Source organism: Corvus hawaiiensis, chromosome 3 (assembly GCF_020740725.1).
Source record: "Corvus hawaiiensis isolate bCorHaw1 chromosome 3, bCorHaw1.pri.cur, whole genome shotgun sequence".
In the NCBI taxonomy this organism is placed as follows: Eukaryota; Metazoa; Chordata; class Aves; order Passeriformes; family Corvidae; genus Corvus; species Corvus hawaiiensis.
This window is the reverse complement of record NC_063215.1, coordinates 38,242,180-38,268,820: the sequence shown is the minus strand read 5'-3', so window position 1 is coordinate 38,268,820 and position 26,641 is coordinate 38,242,180. Positions and strand designations below refer to the sequence as shown.

At 43.5% G+C, this 26,641-nt stretch overlaps 1 protein-coding gene across 9 annotated transcripts in view; it reads right to left on the bottom strand.

Moving 5' to 3' along the window:
* Positions 1-26,641, bottom strand: part of ANKRD6 (ankyrin repeat domain 6) — a 90,082-nt gene that overhangs the window by 15,570 nt on the left and 47,871 nt on the right. For 5 of the 9 annotated variants that reach the window (XM_048297254.1, XM_048297256.1, XM_048297253.1 and 2 more), the window contains 4 exons: positions 17,997-18,253; positions 9,671-9,769; positions 1,385-1,483; positions 782-880 (listed from right to left, as the gene is read on the bottom strand). In XM_048297254.1, coding sequence (XP_048153211.1) covers positions 782-880; positions 1,385-1,483; positions 9,671-9,769; positions 17,997-18,116 — 417 coding nt within the window. In that variant the 5' untranslated portion in view covers positions 18,117-18,253. Of the gene's footprint in view, positions 1-781; positions 881-1,384; positions 1,484-7,023; positions 7,363-9,670; positions 9,770-17,996; positions 18,254-21,621; positions 22,020-26,641 lie in introns of those variants that run through there. The other 4 variants (XM_048297250.1, XM_048297252.1, XM_048297259.1 and 1 more) reach the window with 2 other exon arrangements.

Below are 26,641 nucleotides of genomic sequence, written 5' to 3'. Positions count from 1 at the left end.
GACATCCCCTAAAGCCATCCCAAAGCCCCTCTCCCTGTCACCTAGGGCACAGTGCCAGCCGTATGATCTGAGCAACCCAGCAGCACAGCCATCCAAACCCTGACTCTGCTCACACCATGGGCTGCTACCACCATTTCCTGGACTATTCCATTAACTTCTGAATTACTGAATTGAAGTGCCCCTCAGTTATAACAATTAGAGTGGAACTAAACCCCTTTACTTTGTTATTCTTTCCACTAAACAGCTCTCAAGGTTTTATAAATACCGAAAGGAACATAATCCAGGTTCATTACAAGATTCTGGGAAGAGACTATGCTAATATATTAGTAAGAATTTAGTAACAAAAGGTACTCTTTTTTTTGTTTCCCTCTGTGGCTTACATTTCTTTGGCTGTTTAATTTCTGGAAAAAAACAGATTTTCAATACCATTTTCTTATTAGTACAATTCATTTCCATTTTAAATCACACCAATCACAATGAATCTCCTCAGTATAAATTAGAGCACCATGGAGATTTCCACAGGAATGGCAGTGTTCCTCAGCTGTAATTAATGTATCATTCAACACGTTATTGAGTTTCTCCTGCGTCAGCTGCCAAAATATGAATTTCCTAATGCCTGTGGATGAACCATCCAGGCATGATAAATGAAAAGAAAAAGAAGAAAAAATCTCACTAAGAGCTGGTCCCCCACCTGCTGAGAAATGCCACGGCCAGAAATCTCCAGTTCTGAGAAACAGCCACCTTAGACCAGAACTGAAAGCTCCTCTTCCATGGGTCTCACCTTGTTCTTGGCAAGAACGTTGGCTCCTGCTTTAACAAGCACTTTGGCAGACTGACTGAATCCATGCCAACAAGCTTCATGAAGAGCAGTGTTCCCATCCTGAAGAGCACACACACAGAGGAGAAGGTTAGGGGCTGTATAACCAACCTACTCTCTTAAAAATATTTTTCATTTCCTACTAGCTTATTTTCTATTTTACTTTTAGAAGAGGGTAAAAATATTATTTGTTTGGAACTTGAAATTAGTTATATTTACTCCTAAATTAAACTTACAGCCTGGGATTCTCAAATTTCTGGGATAATCATGGGAACTGTGCAGTGTTTTGTGTAGGGCGTAGTATGGTTGCACATTCCTTTAATTCATCCCTTAATGAGCTGAGAACAGACTCTCAAACCAAAAACTATCAGCCTAATATAAAAGCATAACTAAATCAGTCACTTGTATTAAAGAGAAGGTGCAGCCTTTTTCTCAGTGTAATTGTTCCAATTACTCTCAAAGCATCAGACACTTACTAAGGAGCATAAACTGTAACTTTCTCTCTGAGACCTTAACATTACTGACTGCAAAGGCTGCCATCCCAAGGGCTTTTGCTTTGCCTTTTACCTTGTCTTGTCTGTCCAAAGCACAGCCCTCTTGAATCAGAGTTGCTATTATATCGGTGTTCCCTACCACAGCAGCCCGATGCAATGCTGTCTGGTCACCCTGCAAAAAGAAGCAAATTTGTAATTGGTACAATTCCCACCTCATTTTGACTCAATGCAAATGCAGACAACATACACAGGGGCTGCACCTTTGACACACATACTGCTTAAATCCAAGCTGCCTTTGAAAACAGTCCCCATAAACAACTACCATTGAAGTTTCCAAGATTAATGAAGTTATTGAAACTATCAGAGAGCTACAAACCATTTACAGTATTTTGCAAGTCATCACAATCCCATATACAGCGCTGAAGCATTCTAAACACATGGCAGTATTAGAAGGCAGTGAATTGAACACGTTTGGCTCTATGTGTCTAATAGTCAACAGTGTCTGTAGGGGACTAAAGGGAATTACAGGCTGTTGTAATTCATCATAATGATCCTCCAGCACTTACACTAACTGGATAAGGCTCTCCTGTTCTGGCTCTGATTGCTCCATCAGCCCTGCTTAGGATAAGGAGCATGAGATGAGATCTGTCTCTTCAGCACCTCTGATGAATTTACCCATTCGTGCTAAGAGTGGAGGCAACTTTACCATGAGGACCACAACTGCAGGACCATCCACTTGTTTCACTCAAGCAACTGAGTAATCTTGAGGTCCAAAGGACTTTCATTTCTCACTGACCCGCCACGCAGCAGCAACAAGCAAGTCTCTTACATCAGTTTATTTCCTTTAAGGCCAGCTTTCTAAAAGAAATTACACCAATGTGGTCATCTTGTCTGACTGCCCATCTATCTCCTCTCTAAAAACTGCTGAACTCATTTGCTCAGCTAGAGAGCCCAAGGTTAGTTTTCTGCAATCCTTCCAGAAACTGAAGACTAGGCAGACTTAAACCAGTGTCCCTGCCCATCAGGGGTTATCTATATGTTTTTATGTACATGTTGGTGAGAACCTGATAAAAGAGGGGCTAGAGAAGGATTTATGAAGCAGTGCATAGGGATGTAACACAGGGATCAATGGGAAAATGAGCTGTAGCAGTGCCACTGCTGCCACAACAACTGGTCTTGGCTTTCCTTTGAAGTTGCTTTGAACCATCAATGCTGAAGCACAGCCTGAGTCCAGGAACAAAGACAGGCTTCAAAGCTGCACACAGACTTTTCTGTGATGAATAAACAGATTTGGAATCCCATCCATTTCTGCTTATCTAGATAATGGTCACCACAAACACACACAGGGCAGAGATATGCCACATGTCCTAAAGAAAAGCAGCTTGCAGGAAGCCAAATCCTAAATAGATACAAAATTTCTCTGCTACAATTCGTTATCAGATAGTAGCATATTATATTAAATACTAAAACTAGAGGAATTTCTGTATTTTCTGTTCTAGAGTCTTTGGATAACTGGCGTATTTGAACAATTTGTTCTCAAAGGCAATTAGCAGCTGACTGAAAAATTGCTCTTGGTGGGGTGCTTTTGTGCTAATGACACCAAAATAGTTACTAATCTATAAAAAAATGAGCATTGCCAACCACAACCTTTCAGTAATCCCTACCAGTAAATCATTAAATTAGCTTATAATCATGAAGTTGATTTTAAAAAATTGTGTTGAAGGTGCTTTTTAAAAACCTGCTAATTTTTTTGTTTCTAGAGGTTACATATTTTTGCTTTTTTTATTGCGACTGAAAATGTATTTTAAGAGACAAAGACAGTAATGCTTCCAGGAAGTGGGACTTTCAGGAAAACAAGAAGTATTGGAAAATTGACAGCATGGCAAGTGCTCTGAACTTATGTATTTGTTCCAAATTCAAAGACAACCAAAATGTTATGGAAAATGTCTAAATTTTACCATCTCACAAGTACAAACATCAGATAGTTACCGGTTACTATGACTACATGGAAATCTGCTCACCAACAAACTGAGAAAGAATTTGATACCTGATTTTTGATAATGGCACAGCTACTGTTACTGCAGTAGTGAGTCATGTGGGACAATGCAAAAGTCTTTTTGTCTGACTATCATGAAGTGGAAAGTAATCTGCCAACCTACCCCGGCCAAGTGGTACTGATGCACCAGCAAACCTACAAAAGATATTATAAAACAGACTAAAACAAAATGGCAACTGCCACTGCAGTGGATGGAATTTGAACAATGAATGGTTAGTTCCTACAACTTTACAGCCTGGAAAATTACTCTGGAGAAGATCAAATTGGGGACAGGAAGGGACTGTACAAGATTTGGTTTGTAATTAAGGATCTTCTTACTGGGACAGTTTAAACCAAGGCTTGTTCCTGTCCCCATCACAGTAACCACAGTGAGGTCAAAGACTATTCAGCTTTTGGGGCTTTGTTGATATGACAGCTACTTCTAACAGCATTTCATTTAAATTTAAAACAAACACATTTGTCTGTTTGGAAAGTGGGCAGCACACCTCACTGCTGAGAGACCAGGTCTCCCTTGGTAATCTCAACCCGTATCCTGGGGGGCCATACGCTGGGAATACAGAGCAGTACTGGGATAGCTTCAGCCATGCCTAAGCTTTGTCCTAAAATATATTCTGGTCTCTGAAATGGAAGCCTACATAGGTGAAGGGACACAAGTCCCACAAATGGCAGGCTCAGGTGCTTCCTGCCCAAGGTATGGACTTTGGTGCTGACATCTTCCCTACAAGAGCATCCAAGAGTAAGGTCCAACCCACACCCTGACTGGACAAAATAAATACCTCATCCATGCAACAGGGAGTGTCAAAGAGTATCTCGAACCTTGTTTCACCAACTGAGGCACCTCCCAGTGAAGAGAGGGCACACGTCAAAGTCCTGGTGAGGGTCTGTCCCTACCACCACCATATCCCTCAGCCAGCAGGACAGGGCAGCACCTGGTCCACTGTTTCCTTATACCTCAGCACAAACATTAAACTGCTTAAAGTGCTGTGGAAGCTGAACCACCAGGTTGTGATGGCTTCTGTGTAACAGCCACTGAGCAACCCAGCCACGGGAGGGCACAGTCATCCTATAAATAACAGTGCCTGCACCACTGCACACTAACCTGCCTTCCCTCCCCATCAGCAATGGAGCAAATCCCTGCCTTGTCTTTCATGGAGTCTGAGAAAACAGATGAGTTGCGTTTTTTTCACAGCATGAATTTTCAGACAGTGTAATCACTGACTTGTGTACCTTTTATTAATTGCTAAAATAACCATTTCTGAAAGCACTCACTAGAATTCCGCCTTTAGCAAAGCATTAGGGGTCTGTTCCAGAGGCTCAGAGAGCAATTACACCGGTAAATGCGTATTAACTGTCCAGACTATTATGTTGGGCACAATTTATGATCCTATTTGCAAGAGATTTATGCCTTAGGAAGAGGCTGCAGATCAGTAACAATGAAGAGAGACAACTCCAGTGCCGTGTCACAGAAACATGACCTTGATAGAAACAAGAGTCTGCCCAAAGGCAGATACGGGCCCACGGCCAAAAAGGCTCAATAGAAGGAAGGCACTAAGGTCTACACTGGTGAATCTTAAACCCCCTTCCTCAGACTCTGCCCAGCCCTGAAGGCAATTCAAACTCAGGAGATTCCACTCCAACGTGTCCACACCCTGGACATGTCAGCTTGCAAGGTGGGTGGGTACAGGGCGCTGTGTCACGGTGGCACAGCACACCCTGGCCCTGCACAGCCCTAATGCAGGCAGCTCCCCTCCTCCCTCTGCCCCCGTGAGTGCCCTTGTCACATGCTTGATGGAAGAAGCTCCACACATGTTGCCGGTATGGTTGCAACCCTTCAAAATCAAGCCAGCAAAGGAAGTGGCCACTGGCTCTTCCACAGTAGCCCAGAGGTAGCGGTACTGGCCCAGGTCGTCCTGCCATGATAGCACTGCAGTATTGAAAGTTCTCCACTTCTAGGAAAAAATCTCGGTATTTACTGGGATAGTAAGAGGCTGACACTGGGAGACTGGGATAGAAATCTGCATCCCCTGATGCAGAGGATGCAGGACTGCACATTTGAGAGCTCTACCTGTAACTGGGCTCCTGCAGAGCAGCAGGTACATTTCCAGAGGGGGAAACCATGCTCTCTACAGAGGGCTTAAACACCTGCTTCCAGGAGAGGCTTACAGGCTGGGAGTCCTGAAGAAAGGCAGACACCTACATCTTGATTTTTCCCCATGGACTTCAGCATTACCCTTTGTTTAGCACTTCTCTGTTGGCACTGCTGGTGGAATTTGCTCAGTGTCCTGGTGTTTGCAACTATCTCCCTGAGCTTCCTCATGAGCTATCTTAGAACAGTGGATGCAACCACTGGGAACAGGCACTTGGAAATTGGGCAGGCATCTGTTTACATCCAAAGTTCACCCCAAGGGAAAGGAAACAACACAAGTGACTTCCAACACAGTCTCAGGTAGACTTCTGACAGCTCTCCTGGGTTACTGGAGTCTCTATTATAGACTCTACAGACCCAAATTAATGAGATTTGGTTTACATTAGTTTGTAATACATGTTACTTTTTCCTTTCTCTGATTAAAAAAACCCCAACCTATAACCCCATTTTTTTCCTGCACATTCCTATTCTCCAGAGCATCCAACAGTTGTACAATCTCCTCTAAAGCCCTTCTCCCATGTCACACTTTGCCTCTTCACTTCTATGTTTGCAGAAATCAACAGACTATCTTGCTACAGGCAAATTGAACCAAGATCATAGAATGGTTTGGGTTGGAAGGAACCCTAAAGATCACCTAGTTCCAACTCCCCTGCCGGGGAGTTGGGCAGGGACACCTTCCACTAGACCAGGTTGCTCCATCCAGCCTGGCTTTGAACACTTCCAGGGATGGAGCATCCACATCTTCGGCCAACCAAAAAAACAACCAACCAAAATAACCAGGAAAAACTCATGGCTTCAATCCCTGATACAAAGTGCTGAATGGTGCTTGTAAAGTCATGTAATATAAAATCAAGCCACTAAATTCACAGCAGAATCAAAATATTCTGAAGTTAAAATATAACCAAGTGTTAAATACTTGCAGGAGCATACAAGCATATGTGGATATCCTGAAGCAGCTGTACACAAAAGGAACTGAATAAGCTCTCATGTTTCTCAATGTATCTGTGCTGCTCTCCTCCCCTTTTGCTACAGAGAGGCAGTCATGAAACACCGTTAAGAACAACTTCACTCTGCACAATAAATGATGATGATGCATGTCCAGCAGAAGTGATCAAGGCATGAAAAATAATCATGAACAAAACAAATTACAGCTTATATGAAATGGGACCACAGGAATAAGCCCCTTTGCATATTTTCATTCAGCTAGAAATGGTTATGAACCCTGGGCTATTGTTCCATTTGAAACTAATTTTCTGCTTCTTAAACTGGAGCTTCCAAAAGGGAAATTTCAGGATCTCTAGCCTTTGTTTTAAATCAGCTTGTTTTCCCAGTTAGATTTTCAAGGGTGCAGACAGGGCAGGGGACTGGATGCAGAGCAGGGAGCGCCAAGCGGGCCATGCAGCCATGCAGCGCAGGGAGCTCGGCCACGCCGGAGCGCCGCACCAGGATTCGCAGCATGCACGCAGCAGGCGTCAGGCGCAGGGCAGGGCTGATGCAAGAGAGTTCTAACCTCCTTCTCTCTTTCTGATCTTCTAGGTTCCTTCCTAGCCTTTCTCTTCTGGTTTCTCTTATTTTTTTCATCCTTGATTTCCTTCACCGGGACAATTTTCTCCTGGACTATTTCTGAGGTTTGTGCTGTATGGACACTCATTGACCATTCAGAGATGGCATTGGGATCCCAGTAAGAGTTGTCAGTATTGGCAGGGAGAAGGAAAGAGTCAGCTCCCGGAGTGGCGTATTCTACAGAGCTGGACTCCACCGGCTGAAACTCGTAATAATCCCACTCCAGGCCACTGGAGGTCATTCTTCAACTAATTCTTAAGGCTCTTACCGTGTTTAGGGAATATATCTGTAGAACATGAAAGGGAGCATTTTAATCTCTCCACAACATTTAGCAGCTTTTAAGTTTCTACTTATCATCTGGCAAATTAAAACTTAGTCTTGAATTTGATCAAAACTCCAAAATAAAGTGTTTAGGTTTCTCTTGTTATTTGGAAAAATAAAATGTAGGTCATCTTTTTGGATTTTTGTGTGCTATCGCAACAATGCCATAGACCAAGATCAACAAAATAATTTGCTTTTCAATGAAATATAATACTCCACACACAGGCATTTTCATATCTGAACCTGCTGAAAAACAGCAATGAAGCATACAGATGTTAATCAACACTTGAGACTAAGATGCCTTCACTGCCACATAAGTACACAGTAAAAGTGACAGAAGGTATAATCAATAGATTGCAACTAAAAGAGACTACAAACATATTTTGTGGGGCATAAACTGTAAAATGGATTATACAAGGAGAAGCCATAAGCAGAGAACCTTCTTTGAAGACCTATGTAAAAGGAAAGCAGAAATATTTTAGTTAATACCTATCACAAGCAAAAATCTTCATTTGGAGTTTTAGCCTTCCTCCTCCTACAAGACAAATCCAAACATATCCTTTGAGATTCAGCAACTCCTGAGGATCCCCTCAATCCCAACCAAATTACTAGTTCTACTAAGTACAAAGCTACACATCAAAATACATTTTAAAGAAGCAGTATCTATGCATCTACTCTGCTCACATTAATCACCACATTTAGAGGAACTATCCAATTGTCGTGAACAAAGCCTCTGAGAAGCTCACAAGACAACATGTCTTCTATGAGCTGAGCATTTCTACAAGCAAGACTTTTCACTGAACTGAAATGATGCTGAACACTGCTTTACTGTTTTTCCATCATGGCTATCATGTTTACATATAAACAGCCTAGATTTTATTCCTAGAGGCTTAAAACAAATGAACCAGACTTATTCAAAAAACAGTTTCCACAGAAACCAAATTTGACCAAATCAGTGGAAGCTCTTGCTTTCTTAGAGCAGCAGTTTTCTTTTCTCAGGAAAACTGGCTGTATTTGTAAAGTATCTGCAGTTTTGTCTTAAATATCTAATGAATCATTTCTGCTGGGAGAAGTCAAAAAGCATACCCAGGATACATCTGAATAAACTGATTTTCCCATTCCACTTGCAAATCTGCTCCATTTCACAGAAGAGCACAGTGAAAGAATAAAGAGCACAGGAAGCAAATTTTCTACGTGGAAAATTAAGTTTCCCTGTAGAAAGCTGGCCACATCAGTACTCCAGCCCCAAGCTTGTCAGGCAGACTGCTCTTGTCTCACAGGGAATCAGCTACTCATGCAGAAAAAAAAAACAGTTTTCCAATTGCTATAGACATTTAACTCTCTAGATGCAAACAAATGCCCAAGGGCATTTTCAAAAGGCACCTAGACATTTCCAGTGTCCTAACAGTCATACAGGTGCCTCTACTAACACCTCTGGACCTCTATGGCCTGTGAAGACTCTCCACCTTATATATTACAGGGGGAACAAAAGCAACCCTTCCTCAACTTCTTCCAGTGTGCCATCAGAAGTTAGCGATTAATTTGAAGAAATCATGCTTATTTAACTGCTGTTGCACATTTCAGCCTACACCTTTTTTCACCAGAGTGAGGGAACTAATTCCATGTTACCTGTCACTCCAAAGTGCCTTAAAGCCCAGTCCAAGATTAGAACAACTCTTATAGAAACCCCAGAAATTCCAGTAACTTACATATTTTACCAAATGAAGACAAACTACCATTTGGTAAATTCAAAGCTTTTTTGTGCTGATGCCCCACCACACAACAACCTCAGAGATGTGACCACCCCCACATGAAGCATGGTGCCATCCCATGGCACAGCACTGTGCTACGGGCAGCTGTTCTAGATGCTGAGGGGTGCGTCTACTCAAAAAGCATCTCCCAGTTCAGGCAAACATCACAACGGGCTGTGTCCCCTACCTGATGTCCTCCAGCGGGTTCCCACAATGAACTCCTAGTGCATTTCTACAAGAAACAGCAGATGATGGCTCTCACACCCACCTGGCACAAGCAGAGCTCTTATAAAGCTCTGCAGCTTGAACAAGACGACCAAGCTATTAACTGAAAACCACCACATTTTACATTTTTTCCCATACACTTTTGCATCTCCAAATTAGAGGTTACATCTCTGAATTGGAAAGTAGAGAGAGAGATTTTGTTGTCATTTAATCCTACTTCAAAGAAGTGAAGGTCTACTGTTATTTGCAAATCACCTTTTCCCCTCCACCCCAAGTTAGAAGGTTGTATCTACTTACATCATCCTGAATATCGAGGTCACAACCTGCCTTCAACAAAACCTGGACAACGTGGAGATGACCCTTGTGGGCAGCAAGATGCAGGGGGGTCCGGCCATGCTATGAATGAGAAGAAAATAATAATACCTTAAGATGAATTTTTATGCATGGTAGTTGAATAGTCATCATTCTCCTGCTTGTACCTCACTCTCTGAAACCTGCAATAGTATCAACTGACATGTACTAGTGTGACAAAGGCTTTACCTTGGTTTTGTGAAAGCTGCAAACTTCTCCTCCACCTTCTGCAACATTTCAGTTTATCCCGATGACACTCTACGAAAGGGATATTATATTCACATAAGGGTACTTCCTTACAAATTCAGATCTGGCTCTGTGTCCAAGCCTGAGCAGAATTCATGACCATTTTGTTTCTGTCCCTCTGGAGCACAGAACTGTCAACTGCTGTCACCTTCCCTCTGTACAGCCAATTGCTGATTCCAGCAATTGCTAAATTCACAAGGTATCATCACAAAGAATGCTGTTTTCTCCACCAGGCATTTTGCGAGGATCACATTAAAAGTCACATTACTCTTCACCTGTATCTATTATATATCTATTCCTTCACTACTGGTGCTATTGTCTATTTTTCCACCCAATGATCTACCCTGCAAAGGAAGATAAACAGCCCTAATACTTCAACCACAGAAGGGGCAAACACTTCAATAGCTGTCTGACTAGTGGCTTGAAGTACACAGAAGGCAACCATTGGCTCTCCAAGATTTTAAGCAACTCCTTCAGTAAGAAAACTACTTCAAGTAAATAATAAACCAAGCTCAAGACAAAATTGTTTTCATATAGCAAACCCCATACCCCCACAGCTGGTAAAGCCTTGTTAACTCAGGCTCCTGAGAGCAAAAAGGAAAAACACAGTTGGAATTCAACAGAATGGCTGAAGGCAAAATGTCTGTGCCATTACTGGTTAGTTGTGCTGAGCTTCGGAAACATTAAGTGTTGATTAATTGTCCTACATTATTGACTTAAAGGGGCAGATCTGAGGACAAAATCCTCACCCACAGTATGACACTTGAGCCTCTCAAAACCCATATGTTGTCCCTTGCTGGCAGCAGCAGTACATTCCCACATGAAAAACTTCCATTCTTGCCCTGCTAAAGGCATAGGAAGGGCTCGTTTTTGTTGCCACCACTGCCCCTGGGCACCATCCAGGCTCCTGCCTGGATGCCTCTGGCTCAATCTGGCCACAGGTGCCTAAAATCCTGTCCCTGTATCGAAGGGCACTGAGCTGCACTGACCACACTTCCTTCTCCATCAGCCTGGAGGAGAGCCAGAGCTATATTGCTGTTCCAGCTAACTCAACAGCAGGAGGCATAAAATCCCCAGGCAACGCAGGGATAAAAAGAAAAAAAGAAAGAAAGGAAAAAAAAAAAGAACAAAATAAAATTTAAAAAAATACCAAACTGGCAAATCACTCCCGACCATGAACAATACGTCTGGATTATGAGCATGTGCTCCAGCACACTCAGATTTACAGGTCCTGACTTTCTACATTCCTTAATGCCAATAAGTAAATCACCCAATCCAGGCATCTATCTCACTTCCCAGGTTATTAATACACCATGAAAACAATTTATAGCAATCTGTGCATGGAGAAGGAAAAATCCCAAACAAACCCAACTTGAAGCCAGCTCATGTGCTTTAAAACTAAAGTGTCAACAACATGAATATATATTCCAGCAGGGAAACTTTCTGATAAGATAACCAGCTCTAACCACTGAAAAAATGCTGACATGCAGTTAAAGGTACTATGTTAAAAGTAAGCTATGAAAGCAGAATAGGAGTTTATTTGAATACAAGGAACATATTTTCTTCACCCAACACACCTTCCTGGGCAATTGCTGGCATGGTTGAACTGAAAGACTAAAGGATCATTTTTACTCCAGAGTGTTTGTGTGTTTCAGATTCTCTATCCAGAAACATAGGTTCAGAGGCATCTCACCTACCGGAAAGTCTAAAGAGAGGCTTCAGGAACCAGACTTTCTGCACACATACAGTCCTTGAGTTCTTCCTACTTTAAAGGGACACGATAAACAAAAACTACGACATTAGCCAGGAGAGGAGACTGGGAAGGAGGATCAATTCCAGCATATTATATTGATTAGAGGATCAGGCTTTTGGAAGAGTACTGATCATCTCAAGATTAATCACAGCCCTGCAAGAACCAGCAATGCCAGATTTTCTTTTTCTTCCCAGCAACATCCAAATGAGAGTAGAGGTGGGCAGTACAGCTGGACACTGTTCCAGTGCGGGCAAGGAAACACTGGACAAACATCAAATCCCCACACACATACACACACACACAGAGGTATGGATGTACATACACATGCACACTCCAATCTAGAACAAAAAGGGAGGAAGAGACAAGGCAGTTTGGGTGCCCCTCATGTTGTGATGACCAACTTGGCGCACAGCAAGCTTTGGAGAGAAACACTGAACGAGTCCATGCCACAGCAGCAGTAGTCAGGGCTGCTTTTGCCTTCATGTCTGTAAGTCAAACCAACAGCCCACAAACTTTTTCTCTCACAGCAATTCATCCTACCCAAAATATATAGGGAGCAGAGAGATGAACACAGACAGACAAAACTTCCTCTGTGTGTCTCCTCCATAAAGACATTCTGCACTCAATGCAGCAGCAAAGAGGGGGTTTATCTGAATACACACAAGGGTCCTAGCAGGAAAGAAAACATACAAGCCAGAGCATCTCCTACATGCTCACTTCAAGGACACAACACCAAACCCAGGGACTGTTCAACATGGAGATTACTGACTTAGAAGCTTGTGAGCATTGCCAAATATGAACTGCAATGATTTGGGGGTTATTACAAATACAAATGAGAGACTGCTACATCTTGGGATTAATGAACCAATAAAGCAGTCATTCATATATAAAAAAAAAAAAAGGCAATTTGGACTTCTATTCAAATGTAAACAATTGCTTCAAGAGGCAACAAATCATACAAATGGTCCTGTGTCATGGACTTATTGACAAAATAAATGGGACCTATTGGACTGCAACTTCCAGCCACCGTGAAACATTGCTGTAGCTGTGGGGTGTATCGGGTGGCAGCCCAGCACCGTAAACAGCCACATGAACTTCAGCAGTAAAATGCAAGGGTAGGTTTTTGTTTGCATTCAATCCATGCTCTAACTTCCAGACACTGACAGGCAGCTGTCGATACACACCACTTAAAAGCAGAATTCTCTTAGCATCGCTGCCAATGTACATGCACTCCACAACCAAATCCATACAGGGGGGCCTTAGCACCATAAGCTCCATGATCTTTCCTTGTGTTTACGTATATAGGTACTTTTATGCAGGTACATTCAGTTCTCCATCTCACCCTGCTCTTGTGATGCACAAGGACTGTTATTTATTCATCCATTCTGCACTCATAAAAAACATGCCTGTCCACATTTTATTGGAAAGCCTGAAAGCAAAATCCAAGTCCTGTCACACTGTTCACACTGCTGATTTGTTAGACTGTTCTCCATGAATAATCTGCTCGCTCAAGTCAGCAGAAAGCTTCTCATTGACCTCAATAGGCACTCAGCAAGTTCCTAAGTGTGTGTTAGTCCCTTTTAATTTATCTTTATTGATTGTTTAAAACAGACACAAATAGCTTTTCAAACTGAAGGAGTGCAAAAATGTGAAAGCACCAAAATACATTTCTTTTTTGTTTCTGCCTTAGCTTAAAAAAGAAGAAAAAGAGAGACTGCTTTAAAGAACTCAACATGCTCTGAAGTTGAGACTTAAAGTACCCTAGCATTACAAAAGTGTTGCCATATGGTGTGTTCATAACATGACTAGTTCAAATGTTAAACCAAACAATTACTGAATCAAAACAGATGCACTACCTTTTGCATTTCTTTGAGGCTTTTCTCCTGAATTATCATCCATTCTCTGCAGAATTCAATTTTATAGCTTTGATCTTAATGCAGGAACCTGCTCCAGCACAAGTTTCTCATGGATTCACAGGCCTCTTTCAGGCATCCACCTGCTCTGGTATGGGTCTGCTTCCACAGGCTGCAGCTGGATCTCTGCAACCCCATGGACCTCCATGGGCTGCAGGGGCACAGCTGCCTCACTATGGTCTTCACCACAGGCTGCAGGGCAATCCCACCTCCAGCATCTGAAGAACCTCCTCCCCCTCCTCCACTGACCTAGGTGTCTGCAGAGCTGTTTCTCTCACATATTCTCACTGCTGTTCCCTGGCTGTAATTACATCTTCTCTTTAACTTTTTTTTTTTCCTTTTTAAATATATTATCCCAGAGGTGCTACCACCATTTCTGACTGGGCCAGCCTTGACCAGCAGCACATCCATCTAGGAGCCACCTGGCAGTGGCTCTGCCAGACGTGTGGAAGCTTTTGGCAGCTTCTCACAGAAACCATACCTGTAGCCCTTCCCACTACCAAAACCTGGCCATGCAAACCCCCATGTCAGGAAAAGGACAAGAACATCCTGGGAGGACAGCAAGGCACATCAGCTCAGCAAAAGTCCCAGTGCTTTTGTGCCAAAGATGCAGCTGTCAATAATTTCACTGAAAGACAGCTCTACTACAAAAGGACTGAAAGAAGGGACCAGCTTTCTTGCTTGGAAGAAAAGGCTTAAGTTCCTAGTTTGCCAGTTTTTGCAGCTTATTCACCAAAGTACTTGATAAGGGCACCTGTGTGTTGGATCAGCTGGTAGGTATGACCAGTTTTTCAGGCTATTTTCCCCATTTCATAAAGGAATCAGCTACACATTTCACACCTGTGAAGAATGTCAGACAAAAAGGCAGAAAAATGGAAATGATCTCTTTGTCATAAGAGGCAGAGCAGCAACAGAGCCCCTGACCAAGCAGGGACTCTTTGAGAAGAGCAGAGCCACAAAGCCTCTGCTGAGCACCACACCTGCCCTAGGCCACAACCCCGTGTGGCTGGTGGCAGAGGTCCAGCAACACAACAAGTGCTCAATGCATGTGCCACGCAGTGCCACCAGCCCTCTCTGACTGTGGGCTCCCTGATGTCAGATTGCTGGCACTGGTGTGACCTAGGGGCCATCAGCTCCTCTTTACATATTTTAAAAGGCCCCAAATCTGGAACGAGCCCGAGTGTCCCTCACTGGAGTCAGAGGAGGTGCACGTTTCCATATTGACTTCACCTGCACAGATGCCTTGCTAGTAATGCTGCCAAAATGAAACAAGTGCATCCTCAACATAATGCTGAAGTGAGCACCCAGGTATGTGTATTTTCCATTGGATTTTGTTTCTTTCATATTCTTACTCCTTTTTCTGAAATCATCTACTCAGAAGTGACAAAAATGAAATACTGTTTTGCAGCTGAATTGTTGTTTACTGAAGCAACAATTAACCACATCATATGACCTTCCATACAGGACAAAAATAGAACTGGACAAGTCGGCTATAAAGCATTTACTAGTACTTGGTTTGTTACAGAAAATATCCTTCATTTTTCTTGAGCTATGCTCAATTAATCCTTTTTGAATAAATACCTCTAGATTTATCACTAGATCCTGTACACTTTAATCTGTGGCTCTGCAGTGTTATTCACAGCAACTGGTCTGTGCTTACAGATGCGGATCAGAAATACATTTAAAGCCTACTGTGATATGGGAACTTTTTCTTTCCCTCCAGAGAGCTTTGCTTCCATGTGTCTTCCTTCAATAAAACCCAGAGAATTCAGCAGAAGTTTGCTTGACAAGTATCAAATCCTTTTTTTTTTTTTTTTGGAAGCAAACCTCTATAATTTATAATGAGACAGAACAAACTGAAAACTACTAATAAAAGCAGAAGACATACATGTAAAACAGAACTAAGGCATGCACATGGATAAATTTATTTTTATGCTTCATTGTGCAATGACTTTTATCTTGGGGGAGAAGAGGGTTCTGAGTTTCAACTTACCTGAGATATTTTACTGCACTACAAGATGCCTGCCATCTAATTTCCCTTTTAAAATTAAGAACCCCTATCCTGAAAGTTGTTCTTATTTTGTGCTTGTTCTGCTTATTGGAAGACTCCACAAGAACCTGTTGGTGTGATGGCTAAAAAACCCCTTCAGATTTCCAGTTCAAATATACCTGAGTCTAATTTCTACATCCTTGCTCTTGTGACAACCTTGTCCTCAACTTTAAACAGCTCTTTCTCCTTCCAGCTTATGTGTGCCATCAGCTTAGCAAGCCAAGCTCTTCCAGGGTATGTTTATACAGCCTTTTGTAGGTAACTATGCACATGCTCTCCCTATGCAGCCGGCTGGCTGGCTGAGAGCCCCATGCAAACTCCATGCTGTGTACAACTGAACAGGACATTACAGAGCCTGAACAGATGGGCTTTGGTGACGGCACCAGGTTGGTCTCACACCTCTTGGTTCACACTGGGCTCAGCTCTCTCTGGCTCACAGCATGGGAGGAGAAAGAGTGTGTGTGCCTCCAAAACACCCTGTATATAGTACAGCCTTGGCTGCTGCTCTGAGAGACTCTGTTCCTCTGTGCACTCCTCCACAGTCTTGCAGCTCTGACTTCATCTCTTCTGAGCAGGGCTTGTCACCAGGCTACCCAAGTACCTCATCTGTACTGTCTGTCAGTGTGCTGGGATGCATCCAGCATGACAACAGGGACAGCCTTTGTCATCTTCCCTCTCTGGGCTCCACGGGGATGACCCACAACTTCTAGGAAAGAATAGCTACAATGCTGTAGTACCAGGTGAGCTACAGGGATGGCCTCAGAGCCCACAGCTCTCCAGCATGGTTGGCAAGCACATCTCTCCAACAGAAACTCCAGCACATTGCACCTGGCTGCGATTTCACTGCCAAATGAGCTTTGTTTTGATTTTCCACACAGGGTAGAACAACAGAGCAAGGGAGCCACTTATGTCATATAGGAAACAAAAACCTGTCAACTCTAGGAAATCTGCATTATATCAAATTAACCTGATTTTGTGTTTCAAAGTCAAATCTACACTGTTTGTTTCTTATTGTAATTAGCAGAGGTCCCTCAGCAGCCTCAAAGCTCATCATCCTAAAAAAATCAAAAAAACAAGGAAAAAAAAAAACCAAACAAAAGAAAACACAACCACAAAACCCTGAGCTACCATCCAGGTATGTGTAAGTCAGTATTTCCTGGTCTATTACTGACTACCTTTAATAGCTGTTCATCAGCTACAGAGCTGCTTGGACAACAGATCCAAACAGGCATCTACATGAGACTATTCACGCTTACTACATCTGTGCTTTTTATCTACCAACAAGAGGATAGTTATTTTGGCAAACAAAACTTACAAACACAGGTTGTCCTTGGATCACTCCAGCTTTCAAAATAAATATTATCTACATCTCAAACACTGTGAAGGGACTGAAAACAACTGTCACTGACAGATAATTATTCTGTCTTTTCCTCTTTTTATCAAATGTGCTTTCTATCTGCAAATACTAGCTCCCATATATATGGAATGTTCAAAACCAATATGGAAACACAAATAAAAATAGATAGGATGGAGAAAAACAGTTCATCAAAACAGCACACCCCAAATTTTATGTTACAGTTCTAAAGACTTAACTTACCTAGTTCTTTTTAAGGTTTTTTGCTGATAAAACCTTCTTGCAACAGGCAATTACATTTCATCTTTTCTAAGACAGTATTATTGATAACATGTTGAGCATTAGGAATAGGTGAGCATCAGTTTGAACTCTCTTGTATCTAAGCAGAAATCCTTTGACTGACTTTATCGAAAAGGTATGGGGAACACAATTTGCAACCCCCAAGTTTGAAACTGACTAAGGGACTACACAGAACAAATCAATGACGATGTTGGGTATAAGTGAGGCTGCTGCACCAAGAGACTTCAGCAGCAAGAAACACTTTCAGTGTCCCTTTACCCTGCCACAAGAGGTGGCTTTTCCCCATCCCCTCACCCGGGGAGATGGGTGCCCTGAACTGCCTTCTCTTGACAGTGATGAATTGCTGCATTCATCAGGTCACACAGTGTTCAGAAGTCAATGCATGCTTTGAAAAATGTTGCTCCGCTCTGTCAACACACCATGTTTCCAAGGACGAAGTGTTCATCACAGCTGCACCCACTGCAAAGGGTACAAACACAACATGTGCACTATATTGCAAATTTGCATGAGCTATTAAATGCAAACTTTAAGGAAATCTGAACACTAACTTCAGTCACATTCAAGTTGGTAAAGCTAGGAGGGCATTTTCACAGACAATGGTTTAGAAGAGTTACATTAGTTCCCAGGGCTCTTGCAAAGCATTTTTCTCTCGTTACCTTGGTAACTGCTACCTTGGCACCCCTGTTGATAAGCTGCACCACATTCTCCACTTGGCCTTTGTAGGCGGCTACAAGCAGGCGTTCTGAAAGCACAGCGACCACATCCTGCTGGCTCATGAATTAGGAGAGAAAGGTTTTCAGGTTTCTTCAGTCCAAAAACAAAGGCTTGGGATCAGTTCAAGCAGCATGCAGGCAGGCGAGGAAGGACTCCAGCTCCCTGGACAGTGACGTTATTGCTATGCCATCCTCTGGACCTATGGATCAGAAAACAACACTGCTGTCAGCGAGATTTCAGAAACAGAGCACTACAGCAGCTCCTCCCTGAGCGTTCATCTAGCATTGGTTTGGGAGGGGGTCACAAAAACTCCTCAGAACTCCTGAAGACATTGCACTTCTGTTGCAAGGCAGAGAGATGTAGACAGTAGCACATTTCCAATGGGCCCTCATTCCCCTTGGTTGGGACAAAAATCCTTAAACTTTCTGAGAGCTTAATTCTCTTTTGGCCTAACCTCTATTTGTGTGGTCCCCTTTCATCCTCTTTCCCCCCCACCAGACCTCCCAGTCCTTAACTAGCCAAGGATGGGTTAACTACTGTCAGCCAAAGGAACAAGAATAGGTTATAGTTACTGGCTGCTGATACAAATATACAAACCTCTGCCCTAGAAGGACTGAGTGCAGTCAGCAATTAAAGGCAGCTGACTGCTCCCTCAGGAGTATGAAATGCTTCACAGCCTCCCCCTGAACCATCCCAAGGACACCACTGCGAGAGATCACAACCTGCTATTGGGAAACACTCATCTTTGCTGTCACTGAGAAATTATGTTCTCCCCACAGAGCTGACATCATGCCCCACTGACCCCAGAAACAATTCAGATTTAGCACTCATCATGAAACTATGTTTGTCTGCCCGGGCTCCACTGACCCATCCAATGAGCCATCAGAGCTGGAAAGAGCTTTCTGATATAATTACAGAAAATGTATCGACAGATCACTTTGAGCTGCGGGATCCAGAACCTGCCTAGTTTGGGAAGATTTCAGCTTTATTTGTGCTTTTCCCACTTTAGTATTTAATTGTTTCAGTACAGGAAAAACACCTTCAAGATATACAGTGTATTTACAAATTATTTGTCCTCCTCTCTTGAAATATCACTGCACTGCTCCGTAACAGCCACCAGGACTAAACACACTGCATAGCTCAAGAGTAATAGGTACAGGGTCCAGATGATCTTGGAGATTCACAGTGGAATACAATGTCTTTCACCCTTACATTATCCTTTAAATCCATCTCCCAACAGCAATAACTAAAACTGTAGGTTAGTTTGTAGTAGTAGATGGTAATAGCAGAAGTTAATTTGCACTCCTATGGTAATTTATATTAACGAATCTTAGAACGCTTTATGAGCTTTAATTTTTATAACACCTTTTGAGGTGAACAATATGTAGAAGAATATTACATGCATTTTAGAAAAAGGTCCTCGAAAGCATAGAAAAATTACTGGTTTCTCTGAGGTCAATAGAAGGTTATGCCAAAGCCAGCAAAAACTCCAGATAACTGACGCTTGACTTCCAACTGTAAGCATTAGGCAATACTGATTCTAGGTAAAAGACTCAGGTTAGCTTTTCCTCACCTTCCCCCTCCTTTCTAAGTGCAAACATGCTTGGAGCAATATGGAAATAGCGGCACATTTATTCAGAGAAACCAGACAAAGAGTGTCTGGGCCTCAGAGTAACACAGGACAGCAGAGGAGTGGTGCTGTACCCTGTGCCACTGGACTGGTTTCACCCACACCCTCAATGTGATGGACAGAGTTTGTACACCCTGGTAACATGGAAAATATGGAAGATGGAAGAAAAACCCCTCATGTCCTTAACTAGCACACCATACCCTGCTCCTCTGGCTCAGTGCTATACACATTATAGTACAAACCATTTAAAAAGCGCCAAGAAATACAGATGGTCTACACTTAGTAACTTGATCTGTGACAAACAACACAAGTTTCAATCTTACCTTCTCAAGTATTTGATTTCCAGTGACTCGTGCTTCCAAAGCAAGCTGAACACCCACCCTCCCTCCATACCCCCCACCACCCACCCATGATCCCGGCCCCCTGCTCCCAACACATCCCTGACCCTCCCATCACATCTCAAAGTGCTGCTTCCATAACCCAGGAGCACACCCCTCACCTCCTCTCTGTGACCAGTACACAGTGCAGGGCCCACCTTACAACAGGGAGCTTTTCAGGCAGAGGGATGGTGTGTTTCTGTGCCAGCCCCTGCCCAGGCAGTGGTAGTTTCCAGGTGAACTGTGGCATCACTTGTTTGTCCCCATCCTTACCCCTAAGCTGGCTACCAACACTTTGGCTGGAGTCATGTACAACACACTGACATCTTACGACATCTGTGGTCAGATCCTGCTTGGTTTTCTTACCTCATAAATTAAAAAAAAAAACTAAAAAAAACAAAACAGTGACATCACTGTCACTGACAGATTTGCATATTCACTACAAATCTCAGTCTCAATGGAGACATTTTCCTGACATACTGACATTTCTGAGCAATTTTGCAGAAACCATAGATGCTCATCACATATTAACCACACCACCAGAAAGACACACTAACACCTCAACAATGTAGGGCTGGAAAAGTCTGGATAATCTATGCAAGGTAAATGCTGGAAATCATACTCCCTATTCAATTATTCTCCCTCTCTCATGCTGCCTTCCCACTACAGCAGCACATGGAGATCATAAGCCTCCTCCTGCCATGCCCTGCCACACTGGAGTGATGGACTGTGACGGCGTCACTGCTATCATGGGCTATCATGGAGTTTGCCTTCTTGCCTTTTCCACCCCCTGGATCATACACAAAAGCATAGCAAGGAGCTGATTCAGCTATCCATCTTTCAGGGGTATCTCCCACTTTGCCCAGCTCTCCAGCAGGTGTCGGTCCTGTTCCCAGAGGGCAGTCATGGCACGAGCCTGGTTCCTGCCTGCACAACAGGTCACACTCCCTACCACATCTGCTTTACATCTCCTCAGCTGGGATTATTTGCAATTCAGAAAAGAGCATCCAATTAGAATAGGAAGCCCAGACAACTGAAAGACCAACTTTCCTTTTCTCCTGAGCTGGTAGAAAAGGTGATGGGTGAACAGTGGAAGTGGGAACAGCCTTCTCATTCCCCTCCCCATGGACCCATCCCCAGCAGAGTGGCTACACTGGCAGTGGCATTGCTCCCCCCAGCTTTAACTCTCTACGTGCCTCAGACACACAGAGCGTCTTCCCTTGACCACGTCTGCACCCCCAGCAGCAGGAGGAAGGTACCAGATGCCAAAGGACTGCAATTAAAAGCTTGACTGCTCCTTTCACACCCAGATGGTGCAAAATGAACCCGACAACACTATTACAGACACTGCATCGCATCCCTGCTGCCAGCACCTGCTGTCCAGAATTAAATCCCTCATTATCACCCCCAAGATCCAGAAGCTCAAGGGAGGCACAGAGCATGAGAATATTCAAACCTTATGCATTCAAAACAACAACAAAAAAATTATTTTGCTTTAGCATATTTTTAAATGAAAAAACAGCATCTCTGTGCTTCTTTGTTTAAGATCAGATTACTTACCTGGGGCAGGCTGGGAAAGCAACACCTACTTCCCAAGCCTCTCCAAGGAAACTGGCCAGATGTGATGCCCACAGGTTCAGTTGCTGTGCTGTGGGTCAATCCCTTCCGAGGATAACCTGGCTCAGCCCTGAGGATAACGTGCTCACCCCATCGGTGGAGTGTGGAAAAGGACAGGCTGACTGTGGATTAGTATTCCCGACTGGCAGCTGCAAGGCACCGTCCCCAGGCGCTCAGGTCCAGCTGCATCCCCACGGATTAAGCCCTCAGCTCACTGAGCCACGCTGCCCTACGGATGCTTAGGAGATGTCTGCCTGGGGTGGCACAGCACGGTGTGGGTGGGCAGCTGGCTGCTCCGTAGCAGGGTTGTAAAGCTCCCAGCTCCATCCTCTCTCCCATGCAACTGGCAGAGCTGGCAAAAAACAGTCTCTGCACCTTCCCCCTCCCCAGCTCCCTCCCCTCCAAACTGCTGCCAGGCTGCTTCAGTGGCCGTAGCACCTACACGTCAATAACAAAAAAAGCACAGGAATGATGATTTTTGAAAGCCAAAGGACAGTCCAGGAAACATCACACATCACAGAGACTGAAAGGCTAAGCAATAGACTCTCCTAAATTCATGGGAAGGGTTAAAACCAGCAGCTTCCTCTCTGAGGGAAGAGAAAAAAAGCCAAAACTATGAAAGATTTAGGAGCTATAAGCTAATCGATTTTAAGAAGTCCTCTGTGCTAAATGGAAAAGATGATATGCCAGAGCACAGGTCATTCACAATGCAATCACTAAGCTAAATTAGTATTTGAATAAAAGAATGCTTATATAGCTAACAAAAAGTTTCCATGTGTACTGAGGTACAAGATGAAAGGCGAACAAAAGAAGAACGGACTGCAGTTTCCTGCAAGGGATCCCAAATTCTCTTTTTTAGTTTATCACCCAAAATTATGCTGAACAGAATCACAGAATCATAGAATAACAGAATTTCCTGAGTTGGAAGGGATCCACCAAGATCAACGAGTCCAACTCCTGGCCCTGCACAGGTTGGCCCCAAAAATCCCACCATGTGCCTGAGAGCATTGTCCAAATGTTTCCTGAACTCTGGCAGGCTTGGGGCTGTGACCACTGCCCTGGGGACCCTGTAGGCCAAGAAAAACTCTCAGCACCTGGTAGCTTTATTTCATTCAACATAAACAATGGAATAAAATTAGTCTAAATTATTTTGGAATACCCCAACATTATGATACGGAGCCAGACCATTTTGTTATGGGAGGGTACATAATAGGTACCATTTTGTAATAGTAAAATTATAAAATTATATTATTTTATAATTTATAATAAATTATAATAATAAAATAATAAAATAAAGAATAGTCTTTCAAGAAAATTTCCTATATCTAAATACTGCTCATCTCTTCTTTGCTTAACTCTCAAAGCAAAATGGCTTTCTTTTTTTATTAGTACATAACAGTATAAAATCTATAAAATGCTCTTTTCCTTGTCCAGCCTCTTTGCAAAGCAGTTTGTCATGCATAAAATATGACGTAAACACTAAGATTGTATTCACTTTAGAATAACAGCATTATTCAGCAGAGTGGATTATTGCATTAGAAAGAGTGAATTTCCTGGAACTCATTTATCATTTACTGCAGAATGCTGATATATCTGCCATTTCTCTCAGCTGACTTTAAAAGGGTTTGTCCAAGACATGCAGCACTACTTCCCTTTCAGTGGTTTTTCTTTAGTTCCACCATCGATCCAGTATAAACTACTCAGGAGAAATATCTACATATTTTGCTAAAGGGAGGACACTGCCTCTCACCCCCTCCTGCCCCAAAAGAAACTTAAAAATCAGTCAAAGGTGTAATTGTGAAAACCAGCAGCAGCTTTATCTGGAAAACAGCAAAGCCCCCCACCAGGTTGAGAACAATGTGCTTTTGATTCACACTTTTCTTCTTTTCTTTACATCATCATCAATACTATTTTTGGAGTTCGGTTTTACACCAATCAACATTTTGAACTGGACATCTACACAGACATTTAGTAGATTGTATGTTGGTCTCTGGGGGGGGGGGGGGGGGGGTACTGTTTTCATTATGTGTTTTATGGTGGCAAGTACAATTATTCAGTTTTCATATGGACAGTTGCATATTCATCACCCTAAGTATCACCACTGTCTGGGACATCTGGAAACATTTTCCGAGCTTCTTTTTTTTTCACTTGTTGCTATTAATTACTTCAACAATGACTATTTAGCAGCCTCCCAGGGAGCATCTGCATGACAGTTGCTCATCAGGCTTCCCACCACAACCAGAGCAGACTGATTGATGTCACTGCTCCACTGCAGGTGGCCACCCGCAGCCGGACCGACGGCCAGCCCCGCTTGGCAATGAGCACGGGGAGACAGCGACTGCAGCTTCCCCAACTGCTTTGTCCAGCCCATCTCTGTGCCCGGCCTCCACCACTGGCAGCACTCAGTGTAAATCCTCAGCTGCCTGGCAGCTCTCAGGCAACGCCTTGGTACCATCAAAACCAGCCTCCAGAGTGGCACCTGCAGAACGCTCTTGGAGAGAGGCACGGACACATGGAGAGCAATGACAAAGATCAGAGGCAGTTTCAAGTCATTGCTTAGACATTACTAATCTTGTACAAAAACAACTGTTTTTCTTCCCCTTTTACTTACCTCTCTGCCATGTAGCCCTAACCTTCCTTACCCAACACACAGGTTATATACTTACCACCTTCCATATAACATGATTTGGGGGGTTTATTTGGCTTATCTCATTGAAGTTTCACAGCTTTGTTACTCCCCACTCCCTCTCTTTCAACACCTTCGTACACACACGTCAAAACCACTCAGTAGAAGCAAGCTCAACTCACAGCAAGCCCTGTCAGTTGAGCACTATTTACATGACAAAACAATACCTATTGTTTGATAGGGGACAGTGCCAGTGTGCAAACACACAATCACGACATATCTGCTCTCATTTGCATAAAACCAGTTAGGAGATCTTTCCAGCTGACTGCTGCTTAACAGAAGTGCCGGAGCCTAACCTTGGGAACGAAGCAGACACACGGCTGTGCTCGTGGGAGAGTGGGGGTTTATGTTACCCTCACACACAGTGGGGCTTCGGATGGGAGAATTGTCCCTCACCATCATTTTCTGTGCAGGAGCCAATTAAAATTACTGCAGGACCTCACTGTGAGCAAAAAGTGCTATAACCCTTTCCACAACCAACTCCCTTTCCTTCTCTGCTGTTCTTCCCTCCTTTCTTACCCCCAGAGCATGTCCTCTGCTGCCAGGGTTCAGATTAGCTTTAGCACGGACAGTATCTGTCTTTCAGTTTGGGAACCCTGCTGCTGCCATGTCAGAGTGCTGGTGAAGAGGTCTCCTCCTGCCCATGTACGACCTGAACCCCCTTCCCTGCTAGCACAAGCAGTCTCACACTCTCCCAGATGGCATATAATAGCAACTCAGGTTAATACTGAAAAAGACATTCCAGAAAATTTCAAGAAAAAACTAATTCCTACATTTACAGATTTTTTTTCAAGGCCAGAAAACACCACTACGATAAACTAATGCCAACCAGCACCAAGGCACGAACTCCTATTTGAGCTAGTCCTATCTTTTATACACATTATTAAAGATGTGCAGCCAGGCAGTGATCAGGAAATGCTCTGGCTGACTGCGCAGAGAAGAAAAGAACACATTTCCTAGCTTCAAAATATTTTTCAGCTGGCAAAAGAGCACTGGAGATGTCCTTCCTCTTCAAGAAAAACATGACTTAGGAGCTGCCAGCAGCGATGATGCAGCCCCTCCTGTATCCTCACAGCTGATGTCTTGGGAGAGCACCGGGAGATGTGGTGAGATAGGTGGATCAGTGTCTCCCAGTTCAGCACTGAATCATGGAGACAACGTGAGTTGTTTGGATATTGGCACAATATTCCCCAATATTGCTAGGCTTCTGGCATGAGAGCAAGGGTCTGGCAGGCAGTGTGTCAATTAAAAGCTTAACAAGGCTCAAGCTGAAAGTCAGTGGATGAAATCCTAGGGATGGAGTGGCCAGGGTGGGAGAGAGATGTATTCAGACAAGCATGGGCAGAAGTGCTGAGTCTGTCCACTGTAACCCCCCGAGAGGTGTGTGCCCCAGTTATGGTGCACACCGTTACCATGAAGAGATTACGATTTTTCCGGTTGCCTCCCACCCCAGGGTACTGCAACAGCAAGAGGAAGCACAAATATCCAGGGATTTGACACACCCTGGAAAATGGGCAAGTGAGAGAAACCAAGCACAGCAGGGAAGCAAACACAGAGGTCATATTTTGTTGCATGGAATCACCCCACCAGTCAGCATAGCTAGGACAATAATTCTCATTTCCTAAACCCATGCGCTGATCCCCCAGTGCTGCTGCTGAGAAGCTGGCTGTAACTCCCAAGAAAAAAAACATTATTGATGAGGTAAAATTAGCTGCACCTGATTCACACAGGGAACCACTTTAGGAAAGGTCCCAAACCTGCTGAGTCTGCCAGAAGGGTCCCTCTGACCTCAGCAGACTTTAAAAGAGCCCTGAAAGAAGTGGGGAGCAACTTTAAATCATCTCTGAGGAGATCCTAATAAGGAGAGAAAAGTGTAGGTTTAGGGACTATATCCACAAGTTTGGGCCAAAGACAGCAAAGACTCTCTGATGTAGTGCACAAAGCCTTCATGCTGCACACTTCCCATGTTGCTCAGTGCTTTGGGTTACACAGCAGCAGCTGAAGGGGACAAAGCTTTTCTTCTTGAGACCAGGGGCTCAATTTTGCTTTGGTAGCCAGGTCAAATCAGCTACCAAAACTGCTGTTTCATGGCTGTGCAGGATCCTAACGACACCCACAGAAGGTCTCTGCTCCAATTCTAGTGCAAAGATGCTCATAAATGACAAAAAGATTCCAACACATATCAAAGGATACATTTGTCAGCAGTTTCAGCAAATAGACTGGACTACCACGTGAAGGCATGTAGTGGCACAGAAACTGGGGCAATGAACAGAGATT